General features: G+C 39.7%; 2 protein-coding genes across 2 annotated transcripts in view; one reads left to right on the forward strand and one right to left on the reverse strand.

Annotated features, from left to right (window-relative positions):
- Nucleotides 1-3,649, forward strand: part of TIMM9 (translocase of inner mitochondrial membrane 9 homolog (yeast)) — a 7,289-nt gene extending 3,640 nt beyond the window's left edge. The window contains exons 2-3 of the mRNA XM_011989608.1: nt 186-281; nt 2,011-3,649. Coding sequence (XP_011844998.1) covers nt 186-281; nt 2,011-2,076 — 162 coding nt within the window. The 3' untranslated portion in view covers nt 2,077-3,649. The remainder of the gene's footprint in view (nt 1-185; nt 282-2,010) is intronic.
- Nucleotides 2,495-13,353, reverse strand: part of TOMM20L (translocase of outer mitochondrial membrane 20 homolog (yeast)-like) — a 23,559-nt gene continuing 12,700 nt past the window's right edge. The window contains exons 2-4 of the mRNA XM_011989609.1: nt 7,672-7,753; nt 3,642-3,784; nt 2,495-2,579 (exon numbers count right to left, since the gene is read on the reverse strand). Of these exons, the coding sequence (XP_011844999.1) occupies nt 2,526-2,579; nt 3,642-3,784; nt 7,672-7,753 (279 nt within the window). The 3' untranslated portion in view covers nt 2,495-2,525. The remainder of the gene's footprint in view (nt 2,580-3,641; nt 3,785-7,671; nt 7,754-13,353) is intronic.

Consider the following 13,353-nt stretch of genomic DNA (forward strand, 5'->3'; position numbering starts at 1 on the left):
AAATTAAATATTCAACTAGAAAATAAAACTGTTCTGTAGATCATATTGTACCCATTTAAGTAGCATAACTATGATTTCAAGTGTTATAGTATATTTTGTCTAAATATAAAATACTAGTAATTGAAGTTTCAAAGCCTCTTTGTTTTAAAAACCAAATAGTAAAGAACATTCTGGTTTGTTTGTAGTTTAAGGAATTTCTGGGGACCTACAATAAACTTACAGAGACCTGCTTTTTGGACTGTGTTAAAGACTTCACAACAAGAGAAGTAAAACCTGAAGAGGTATGAAAAGTGTTACTCACTGAAATTCTCCAGGCCTGTCATAAACACTATAAGTAGCATTTCACTTGTTCCTACTTATTACAGGAATTTAGACTACCTTTTATGTTCCATTGCTTAGAAGAACTGAAGCAGCCACTGAACCACGGCATTGAGTTTAACAGTGCCAAATTTAATATGATAGTTACATTGTACCAAGTCAGACCATTTTAGAGAAGATGGCTGCAGCTGCTGAGTTACTGTTTCACAACAAAGATTCTTACTAATTAGCTTTCAGTCAAGATGGCCTACCTAGAGAAACTTGGCACAGCCTTTCTGTATGGCCCTGGGAATTCTGGTTGGCTTTGGAAAAAGCAAAGCTTGACTTTGATGGCTCATATTGAAAACCTAATCCTATTAGAAGTCTTAACTTTTTTTTTCTAAGACAGGGTCTTGCTCTGTCACCCAGGCTGGAGTGCAATGGCATAATCATAGCTCCCTGTAACTTTGAACTCCCAGCACTTTGGGAGGCCAAGGCAGGTGGATCACTTGAACCCAGGAGTTCGAAACCAGCCTCAGCAACATGGTGAAACGCTGTCTTTACAAAAAATACAAAAAAAAAAAAAAAAAATTAGCTGGACATGTTGGCACATGCTTGTGGTCCCAGCTACTCAGGAGCTGAGGTGAGAGGGTCACCTGAGCCTGGGAGGCAGAGGCTGCAGTGAGCTGTGATTGCACCACTGCACTCTAGCCTGGGCGACGGAGCAAGACCCTGTCAACAAAAACAAAAACAAAAAAACCAGTCCTCGTCTCTACTAAAAAATAAAATGAAATACTAGCCAGGCATGGTAGTGTGTGCCTGTGGTCTCAGCTACTCCAGGGACTAAGGTAGGAGGATAACTTAAGTCCAGGAGGTTGAGGCCGCAGTAAGCCACTGCACTCCACCCTGGGCAACAGAGAGAGAACCTGTCTCAAAAAAATAAATAGGCCAGGCACAGTGGCTCATGCCTGTAATCCCAGCACTTTGGGAGGCCGAGGTGGGCGGATCACGAGGTCAGGAGATCAAGACCATCCTGGCTAACACAGTGAAACCCCGTCTCTACTAAAAATACAAAAAATTAGCCAGGCATGGTGGCAGGCACCTGTAGTCCCAGCTACTCGGGAGGCTGAGGCAGGAGAATGGCCTGAACCCAGGAGGCAGAGCTTGCAGTGAGCCGAGATCACGCCGCTGCACTCCAGCCTGGGTGACAGAGTGAGACTCCATCTCAAAAAATAAATTAATTAATTAAATAAATAAAAAGTAAAAGGGTGAGAATTAAGAATGTTGTTTCTCATTAAAAAGGAACAAACTTACTACTGGGTCTACATTTTAACAATCGAAACAAGAGGATAGGAATGTGGGCTTTCACTTAATACACTTGCAGAAAATCTAGTCCAGAAGCTTCTTGAAAGCAGAGATTTACCATTGCTCTTAGTGACTACAAACTGGCAGGCATTCGGTATATATTAATGCTTGTCAGTGGATGAAAGTATCAATTAAAAGCTATGGTCAGTTGCTGCCAATTAATACTATTTAATTCTCAGATATAGAAAAGCAAACTACACACTGTTCTTTTAGAATACATGCATTTTTAAAAATTCATATTTTTGTGTTGCCTCTTGGATCTTCCCTTTTCATTCCTAGACCACCTGTTCAGAACATTGCTTACAGAAATATTTAAAAATGACACAAAGAATATCCATGAGATTTCAGGAATATCATATTCAGCAGAATGAAGCCCTGGCAGCCAAAGCAGGACTCCTTGGCCAACCACGATAGAGAAGTCCTGATGGATGAACTTTTGATGAAAGATTGCCAACAGCTGCTTTATTGGAAATGAGGACTCATCTGATAGAATCCCCTGAAAGCAGTAGCCACAATGTTAAACCATCTGTCATGACTTTGGCAAATGGAAACCACTGGAGAAACAAAATTGCTATTTACCAGGAATAATCAAACTAGAAGGTCTTATTGTTCAATGAAATAATAAGATGCAACATTTGTTGAGGCCTTATGATTCAGCAACTTGGTCACTTGATTAGAAAAATAAACCATTGTTTCTTCAATTGTGACTGTTAATTTTAAAGCAACTTATGTGTTCAATCATGTATGAGATAGACAAATTTTTATTACTAAAAGTAAAATAAATGGAAATATCACTGAGCAGTTGTTTATACTGTATGGTACCATAGTATTCTCACTGGGCTGTGGATACGTTGAAATGTTTTTCAATCAGGATCATCCTCCAAGCATTCCTGTTCATTCATGTCTGCCTCAAATTGCTGGTGAATACATAAAACAGTTACTTGCTAATCATTTCAATGCACGGTCCTTTTCTTGCCTCCCTTGTGTCAGGGTGGGCATTATTCCTTTTTTTTTTGTTTTTTGAGATGGAGTTTTGCTTTCGTCACCCAGGATGGAGTGCAATGGTGCGATCTTGGCTTACTGCAACCTCCACCTCCCAGGTTCAAGCAATTCTCCTGCCTCAGCCTCCCAAGTAACTGGGATTACAGGTGTGTGCCACCATGCCTGGCTAATTTTTGTATTTTTAGTAGAGATGGGGTTTCACCATGTTGGTCAGGCTGGTGTCAAACTCCTGACCTCCAGTGATCTGCCCACCTCAGCCTCCCAAAGTGCTAGGATTACAGGCATGAGCCACTGTGCCCGGCCACATATTCTTATCTTACCTACATTTTCATATATCTTCAGGAAACCATCCCATCTGCCCTAGTTTGGGAATGTTTAAGAGTTGAATGTTACACTGTAATGGAGTTCATGTTTGTGTTTTTTTCAAAAGCTGACAGTTAAATATGATAGATTCCAAGGCTTGCCAATGATAAAAAGTGAACCAAAGTAATGTCTTATGGCTAATGAATCCTGAAATGAATCCAAGCATTTGCAGGAAATTCTAGTTGATGCATATGTATACCAAGTAGTTTAGTAAAATGCAAGTGGACTAAAACTTACTAATCAACTGGCTTATGAATGGATTTCATTCGATACCATTTTAAACGTATATTTAAGAGAATGCTAATTAGCCTGTATGTTTAAATTTACCAAAGCGATTTTTATGTTTTGTATGTTAATGGAAGTAGAAGTATTGTTCTGCTTTAAAACTGAAGTGTTGAAATACAGATAATACTCAAGAAAATATACAATTTATTATAATCAAAGGAACCTGAAAGAATAGGCTTGCTTCATGTTAAAGCAGCCAAAAAGTCAGAGATTTCACTTATTTAAGATTCTGGGCAATTCACACACATACTTTGATATTTCTGTGTAGTCAAGCATAACATAGCTATTTACTGTGTACATTTCACAAAGATAATTAAATATGTGCTCACCTGGCAAATAAGGGGAATTTTGTGCAACAGCATCTCAAATACCTTGGGAGGGAGTGTGTGTTTGAAAACCTTCAGAAGTTCCTGTGGTTGCCCACACACTAAAAGGGCATTGCTGAGGTGTTGAACCCCCATTCTATGCTCTCCTGAAACAGAATGACAAGTTTTGAGCAAAATTTTAAAGTTCTTTAAAACAGACATTCTACAAATCCAAGAAAGCAACAAGCATTAAAAATTAAAAGCATATCAAACTAAAGACTACTTAGACAAGTCTTGTGAAGAGTACAGTACAAATATGAGGGAAGACGTTGAGTTCCTTAGTGGTGAAGCTGCAATATTAATAATTTTGAGCCAAATTACAGCAAGTATACTCTTACTGTTTAGAAGTGCACTTTTGCATTGGAAATGCTCGTGTTCTATAATTTGGGTATGGAGGGAAGAGGATACTGAGGTTTTTTGTAAGCAGTTGTCTGCTTTTATTAATATCTGAAGGTTATCTTTACATGTGTGATTGATAGGATAGATTAAACATGTTCCAGCTAAATAGAACTTAAAAAAAAAAAGATTTCACTATCAAAGAGTTGAAACAAGATTTAGCGTAACATGAATTACATACCCCAAGGAAAAAAATAAGAGATTTATGAACTCTGATTTTTAAGCACAGTTTTAAAATGAGTTTTAGGATAACTGGCTTTGAAGTAATAAAGAATGAAAATATGTGAAGAGTGAAAATCATAGCATTTCTGTTTAAGTTAGAACATGGAATGACTTTAGTCTCCCTTGTTTTACTTTAAGGAAACTGAGGCAAAGATCAGTGAAATGATGTATAGTTTCAATGCTGATTAATGTCAGCATTAGGAATATAATCTAATTTTTTGACCCTTGAGACTAGAGTACTGCCTCTCTTCAGGTATTCGGTAATCACAGGAGTTGAAATCTTGACATACTTAATATAACTAGGTAGAAAATAAAATATGGCCCTACAAGTAAGTATAATAGATTTTTATTAGCTGAAACTAGTTTTCCATTTATCGGTTGAAATACATGGTCATATGAAGAGAAGAGTGCATGACAGAAAAAAATGCTTTCCAAAGATTCATATTAAGCTTAAACTAAAAAACAACAGGGGTATGTCCTGACTTAAATACATTAATTTTACATTTTCAACATAAGATATAATAGTGCCTGTTCTCAAGATTGGTGGTGCTAACAATACAAAACAATCAATTTGGTCAAATAATTTAACCAACCAATAAATTAAATCATACCAGCTCCTCAGAAATTTCAATCAAAATTATTGGCTCTATGGTCTCATACAGACATAGCCACCATTGAGATGGCTACAGAACTATATTTTACCTGACAGCAAAATGATGAATATTGTGGGTGATGGCAAATGAGAGTGGAGAAAGTTAAGAAGACTGCAGAAAACTGGGTGAAAAATTGCCACATTGGATAGAATACTGTACTGGTTGGTTCTCAATGTTTTAGAAACCTAGGGAGATTTTTAAAAAAATATTGACATCTGGGTTCCAGCCCCATAGATTCTGATTTAATTGGTTTGGGGTTTGATGAAGAATTAAAGAATAAGCAGCCAAGACCGAGAACTGCAGTGTATGTAAAATTTGGAAGTATAAAACTTCTGTAAAGAGCTATTAGGGGGCTGGGCGCGACGGCTCACGCCTGTAATCCCAACACTTTGGGAGGCTGATGAGGGCGGATCACTTGACGCCAGTTCGAGACCGGCCTGGCCAACATGGCAAAACCCAGTCTCTACTAAAAATGGAAAAATTAGCCAGGCATGGTGGCACACACTTATATAATCCCAGCTACTTGGGAGGCTGAGACATGAGAATTGCTTGAACCCAGAAGGCTGAGCCAAGATCACACCACTGCACTCCAGCTTGGGTGACAGAGTGAGACACTGTCCCCCCAAAATAAAAAAGCTATTAAATAGCAGTTAAAAATTTAAAAACCCAAGTTTGCAACATGTGTTCAGATCACTTCTAAATCTAATTGAACATTACATCATAGCTCTTAAGCATAAAGTGAATAGGAATAAAATGTGATAAAATATGTTATCTTTTTTCTTTTGACTTGTAATTCAGAACTTACTTTCCCACAATTTGAGGGCCCTTGTTTACAAAAAAGAATATAAAATTATGAGTACAAAATTACTAGGGGTGGCTGGGCACGGTGGCTCATGCTTGTAATCCCAGCACTTTGGGAGGCCAAGGCAGTTAGATAACTTGAGGTCAGGAGTTTGAGACCAGCCTGACCCACATGGTGAAACCCTGTGTCTACTAAGAATACAAAATTAGCTGGGTGTGGTGGTGCATTCCTGTAATCCCAGCTACTTGGGAGGCTGAGGCAGGAGCATCGCTTGAACCTGAAAGGCAGAGGTTGCAAAGGGCTGAGATTGCGCAATTGCACTCCAGCTTGGGCAACAAGAGTGAAACTCCATCTCAAAAGAAAAAAAAAAAATTGCTAGGGGGCCTTAGAGGCCTATGCATATAAAGGTCTTTAGACATAAGCTTCACTGGTTTATGTAAAGTCACTTCTGTTTATATCATTTAAGTCAGTTCTAACTGTACATTTTGTCATCAATATTTAGCAGGTATTTTTAGTCCATTTCAAAAATTACTCCATCTAAAAGCAAAAATCATTAATATTTAGCAGGTATTTTTAATCTATTTTAAAAAATTACTCCATCTGAAAGCAAAGATCAATACTAAATAAAATACTAAAATACAAATTATAGTGATTAATGTGCAATGATTTTGAATGCCTGCAACTTTTTCATTTCTCAAAACCTTTATAATGGTTTTAAGACACTGAATAAAAATCTTGGCTATTGCTGTGAGTTGCCTAGGATTTTGACTTCCTCTTTGTTTTTATAAATCCTGGAGGAGGCTGCTTACAGATTGAAAAACAAAACCTTTTGGAAAAAAAAAAAACAGAGGCAAAAACAGGTACAGGCACTATGATATGCAAGGGAGTTTGCAACACTTAAAAAATATATATACATTGTACTGATGGGTTTGTAATGCTGATTTATCCAGCAACATCAGTTACTTCTTAAATTAAGAAGCCTCAAGACAAATTTTCCTTTCCAGGGTTTAACACCAGAATAAGGACATTATGATTATAGTATTTATACAATAATAATATTATCTACCATCATTTTGCCTAACAATATTATGAAGTTTTCTCAAATCCATCTGGAATTAGGTAGGAATAAATTATAACTCAAAATATGACCATTAAGTGTAAGATAGCCCCGACAGGCATCACTCCATTAAACACAGTAAAAGAATGGACATTCATAGGGAATTTATTTACCAACAAAGTAAATAAGTATTAAGAATATTCTAAGAAAGCAGGAACATTTTTATAAAGCAGTTAGAATTTTTAAAAGTTGTTTTGTTCGTTTTCTTGAGACAGAGTCTCTGTCTCCCAGGCTGGAGTATAGTGGCAAGATGATGGCTCACTGCAACCTCAAATTCCTGGGCTCAAGTGATCCTCTCACCTCAGCCTCCTGAGTAGCTGGGACTACAGGCACATGCCATGGTACCCAACTAATTTTTGAAGTTTTTTGTAGAGACAGGGTCTTGCTTTGTTGCCCAGGCTGTTCTCAAACTGTTGGCCTTAAGCAATCCTCTTGCCTTGGCCTCCCAAAGTGTTGGGATTACCGGTATCAGCCACCACACCTGGCAAAAAGTTTTTATTCTTAACATTTAGTCACTTGGAAAACTCACTGACTTAGAATTTTATATAACCATAAATGAGGTATTTTTGTATTTGGCTTTGCTACTCAGTTTGCCCACTTCCAAGTCTGCAACTTGAACACTAAACTCTAACATAATGCAAGAGTACAGTGTGATGAAGTGAACATGCTGGGATAGTTTTTCTTTAGTGAGGGAAGTTGGCTAACACATCCAGCTAGTTATTGGACATACAAATACTAATCAATAAATATTTCTTAAGAATAAACTGTCGTAAGTAACTCACAAAAGAACATTTACATTCTTACCTCTAGATAACCAAAGTTCTCCCATCCGTACCTCTTGCAAGAAAAGTTCTTGCAATTTTTTATTCTTCGCTGGATCCCACAACTAAAATATTCATAAAATATTTAACAATGAGTAATGAATGTAAGGTATATGGTTACTGATCAAATTATTTTTTATTTATAAAGGACATCTTGGGCTGGATGCGGTGGCTCACGCCTATAATCCCAGCACTATGGGAGGCCAAGGCGGGTGGATCACCTGAGGTCGGGAGTTCGAGAACAGCCTGACCAACATAGAGAAACCCCGTCTCTACTAAAAATACAAAATTAGCAGTCGTAGTGGCGCAGGCAGGAGAATCGCTTGAACCTGGGAGGCGAAAGTTACAATTGGCTGAGATCACACCGTTGCACTCTAGCCTGGACAACAAGAGTGAAACTCTGTCACAAAAAAAAAGGAAGAAAAAAAAAATGACATCTTGAACCTAGTCTCTAAATCTAAAGTTATGACAAATGTAGTTGTTCTTTATAATATTTAAACCAATTTTCTAAAATGGGATTATTTTAAGTGATTTAAAAAAACATGACATATTTGTTAAGTTGAGATGCTTATAATAAGTAACTCTCATCCCATATTTTACCCACCCACATATAGCAGAAATCCTACTGTAATTAATATAACAAAGGTAGTTTTGTATGTTGCAAAACTATTTTCTTGCCTGGGATATTAACAGTGCCTGTTGATTTGGTTGCAATGATTTCTCTGGCTTACAAGGTCATTTTGGTCTTTTTAGTAGTGAAACCTGTTCATGCAACAGTAATTCTCTATTAGAGGAAACAAGAAACTATGCTAAGCCTTCTGTACTCACACCCTCAAAAGGAAAGGGACAAAGGACCTGGTGGGGGGTTGGCAGGCGAGTGAGTGTTCAGAAGGATGCTTTGGTTTACTGCGGTTGGTTCATGAAGGCTACCATGGCCACAAGATGGCATCATCATTGGTACTACATCTAGGGCTAGTCTTTCAAGGTACACTGAGCAAACCCTAGCCCAAAATATCAACTCCACTGCCATTTACTTCAGCTCCAGTGTTTCAAATCTGTAAGGTTTTTGTTTTTGTTTTCCCCCAAGAATTTTCTTTTTAAAATGCAATGAGCCTGGAAAGGGGTCACCTTTTTTTTTTTTTTTTTGACAGAGTCTCACTCTCTTGCCCAGGCTGGAGTGTAGTGGCGCAATCTCGGCTCACCGCAAGCTCCACCTCCCGGGGTCAGGCCATTCTCCTCCCACAGCCTCCCAAGTAGCTGGGACTATAGGCACCCACCACCACGCCCAGCTAATTTTTGTATTTTTAGTAGAGACAGGGTTTCACCTTGTTAGCCAGGATGGTCTTGATCTCCTGACCTTGTAATCTGCCCACCTCAACCTCCCAAAGTCCTGGGATTACAGGCATGAGCCACCGCGCCCAGCCAGGGGTCATCTTTTAAGCTTGTATCATCAAATAGACTAATAATCAGTAACATCAGAGGTTTTACTCAATAGATGTTTAGTGAGGACTGGCAAGGGCAGGACACTCCAGGAAAAGCTGGAAGGAATTGGAGACCAAGAACCCTGTGCCCATGCCCAAGGACTCACAGTCTAATAAAGGGAAAGGGATCATGTAGGTACAACAAGAAGTCCAATGTCCTCTGGGGCTCAAAGTACGGAGACATTACATCTAGTTGGAGAATTGTCAAAGGCTTCTCAGAAAAGATAGTGTTTGAGATGTGGAGAGGTTCATTGAAAGTTTGATGAGGAAAGTATAAGCAACGCAAAATTGCAGGGAACATACCAAGTGAACTTAATTAGCTGGATTATGGTAGGGTAAATGTTTGTTTGCTGGAGTACAGTGGCACAATCTCGGCTCACTGCCACCTCCGCCTCCCGGGTTCAAGTGATTCTCCTGCCTCAGCCTCCTGAGTAGTTGGGATTATAGGTACACACCACCACGCCCAGCTAATTTTTGTATTTTTAGTAGAGATGGGGTTTTACCATGTTGGCAGGCTGGTCTCGAACTCCTGACCTCGTGATCCACCCGCCTTGGCCTCTCAAAGTGCTGGAATTACCTGCGTGAGCCACTGTGCTGGCCATGATAGGGTAAATGTAGCAACAATATAACCATTATTGAAGGCCAGCTATAAACTAGGAACTTTACATATATTATTTCCAATCCCTAGGAAAATAAGGCAGTCAATTGGAATAGGCATCCATCGAAGGCATAGCACCAAGCTGAGGCTGGTTTTGTTGTTTTTGTTTTTGTTGTTTTTGAGATGGAGTTTCACTCTGTTGCCCAGGCTGGAGTACAGTGGCATGATCCTGGCTCACTGCAACTTTTGGCTTACTGCAACCTCTGCCTCCCAGGTTCAGGCGATTCCCTTGTCTCAGCCTCCCGGGTAGCTGGGACTATAGGCATGTGCCACCATGCCCGACTAATTTTGTATTTTTAGTAGAGATGGGGTTTCACCATGTTGGCCAGACTGGTCTTGAACTTCTGACCTCAGGTGATCAGACCACCTCGGCCTTGCAAAGTGCTGGGATTACAGGTGTGAGCCACTGTGCCCAGCAAAGCTGGTCTTATCTGCGGAGTAGGGAGCTACTGCAAGGAATTACATATTCAGAGCTGCCATTTAGAAGAAATTTACTCTAACAGCATAAGAATAGAGGCAGGGCGACAAGTTAGGAAACTATTCAATAACCTGGGTAAAAGGTAATAAAAGCCTTTAGTCGCAGGGAAGCAATAGAAATAGACAAGTGGGATATATATATATATATATGTGTATATATATATATATATGAAATAGAGCATTTGAAAATAAGAATTGGTCATTGTTTATGATGGATGAAGCTGACAGTTAAACAAGATGAATCAGGGTCATAGCAGGGAGGCTAGTGACACCAGGAGCATCGTAAGGAAACAGGAGTAGGTGCAGTGGCAAGGGGGGAGATGATGAACTTACTTCTGGACACACTAAGGTGAGGTGCCAATAGAACGTCCAGATGGCAGAGTCTGGTAGACAGATGAAACTTGGGACACCAGGTCTAGAGTAGCACATTTGAAATCACTTTTGGAGAAGGCAAGGATCTTCTAGGGAGAGGGGGAAGGGTACAGAACCCAAGGCCCATGTTTCACAAAGCATCACCTGAAGGAGCTGTTAAAACTGCAGTTTCTTGGGCTCCACCCAGACCTACTGAATCAATCTCTGGGAGTAGGGCCCAGGAATTTGCATTTTTAAACAAGCTCTTCAGGTGATTCTTATGGATCCTAAAGTCTGACAGTCACTGTGTCAGTAAGAATTCCCCGGGCTACTGGATCAGAATTGCTGGGATCAGGGTCAAATAATCCATATTTTAACAAATGCTCCAGGTAAATCTAATGCAGCAATGGACCATACTTTGGGAAAGTCCTGGGAAGAAGAGGAAGAAAGACCCTAGAAAAGGTGAGAAGAGACGACTTTCTCTGCTTTGGTTTATTCATCTGTAAAATGAGAATAGAGGCCAGGCACAGTGGCTCCCTCCTGTAATCCCAACACTTCAGGATGCCAAGGTGGGCAGACTGCCTGAGCTCAGGAGTTCAAGACCGGCTTGGGCAATGTTGCGAAACCCGTCACTGTACAAGTACAAAAACTAGCTGGACATGGTGTGCACCTGTAGTCCCAGCTATTTACGAGACTGAGGTAGGAGAATCACCTAAACCCAAAAGGGTTGAGGCTGCAGTGAGCTGTGATCATGCCACTGTACTCCAGCCTGGGCAACAGAGTGAGACTCCGTGTCAAAAAAAAAAAAAAATTAGAATAGAGTTGTGACAATTACATGAAAGAACATTTGAAAAATCCTGCTTGTGCTGCTTCCTCACTTGAAATAATTTATTTCCTATATGGGAAATAATATAATATTAACAATTTATTATTAATAATTATTGATTTATATCAATAAATTATAGTATGACTTAGTTATGGCTTAATATGAATATAATTAAATTATATTATAATTAAAATATGATATTAATATAAATCATTATTTCCCATATGAACTGTCATTGACTGATTTTCCTGTCTTCACCTTCCTTTCTCCACACTAGAACCAGAATTGTCTTATTTAAAAAATAAAACCAAAATAATTGTGTCTTTTCTCTGAAATAAAGTCACCATCATTAGTTATCCACCACAACAGAAAAATGTCCTGACTTTTCAGTTTGGCATGCAAAGTCCTCCACAATAAGACACTAAACTGACCCTCAGCTATCTCTCTGGCCATAACACTCCTTGAATACTACAATTTCACGTTCTTTGCCTCTGCACAAGGTATTTCCCTCTGCCTACAATGAATAACAATATTCAACAAACATTTGCTGGGCACCTACCGCACTAGACTCCGTTCTAGGCACTGGAAACAATGGAGAGTAAAAAACAAAGCCTGCCCTCACAGAGTTTAGTGTAATAAACAGAAAGCATTAATTAAATAATTACATAAATGTGCAAGTGAAACCATGGACAATGAAGAGGGACATGCAGCTGTAACAGGCTCTGTCCCAGTCAAGTCAGGGAAGGCATCTCCACTCCCATGTCCAGCTCTTTGGACACTCCCTACCCAGCTAACTATGTCAAATGGGCTTTTATTCTCTACTGTGATTCCATTTTGAAACCCCAGAAGTGTCTTTGACTCTGCCTCTCCATTACCCTTTACTCAGTCGGCATGAACTGTATTCTTCCCAGTTACCACTAACACCACCATAGTTTAGGATTTTTATTACCTCTCATCTAAATCGCTGCAATAGCTTGTTTTCTCTTCTTGTCCATTAAGTACACTCCTGCCTGATCAATCTAAGAATGGTTATCTTCTGCCTTTCTTTCCTTCTTTTTAAAAAATTCCTGCTTAGAAATCTTCAGTAATTCTTCCATTGAATCTCAATTCCTTAACCTGGCCTTCAAAGCAAGCCTTCCTTAATTCAATCCCTACTTTCGCTTTCCAACCTTACCACCCACTATTCCTCAGTATGACTCCTTTGCCAAACTGGTTTACTGAATGGGCTTGGCAGATGCTCCACTTTGCATCTTTATGCACATGCTGTTCCCTCCATCCTGTGTCCTCTCCCCTGAAACCAAGCTACAAATTCATCATCCTTCCAGGCTCAGTTCAATGTCACTTCCGCTACAAAGTCTTCCCCGGAAAAACTGCATGTTTCAAAAATGGCTACCGCAATATTCCCGGTCACACAAGTGCTTTCAGAACCTTGCCATCCCTGTTGAGAGGCAGAATCTATTTCTTCTCCCTTTAAATCGAGGAGGCTTCAATGTTGCCAGAAGTGGTACCATCTGCTCTCCCACATGAGCACATGTTCTAGTTCACATGCATGTGCGTGCTCTCTATACACACACACACACACATATGTGTTTGCTTGCCCCTTGGGACACAGCCCACCACACAAATGAATCTCAGATCACACAAACACGTGTAGGTGCTCTGGCTAACAATCTCAGCGAAGTAAACATCCAGAATCAACTGCGGATTGCTTGTGGCCAGGAGTTCGAGATCAGCCTGGGCAACACAGGAATACCCTTGTGTCTTTCTTTTTTTATAGGCAGTGTCTTGCTCTGTCGCCCAGGCTGCAACTGCCGCCTCCTGGACTCAAGCAATTCTCCTGCCTCAGTCTCCCGAGTAGGTGAGATACAGGCA

The sequence above is a fragment of the Mandrillus leucophaeus genome, unplaced genomic scaffold (genome assembly GCF_000951045.1).
Source record: "Mandrillus leucophaeus isolate KB7577 unplaced genomic scaffold, Mleu.le_1.0 Scaffold359, whole genome shotgun sequence".
NCBI classification, from domain to species: domain Eukaryota; kingdom Metazoa; phylum Chordata; class Mammalia; order Primates; family Cercopithecidae; genus Mandrillus; species Mandrillus leucophaeus.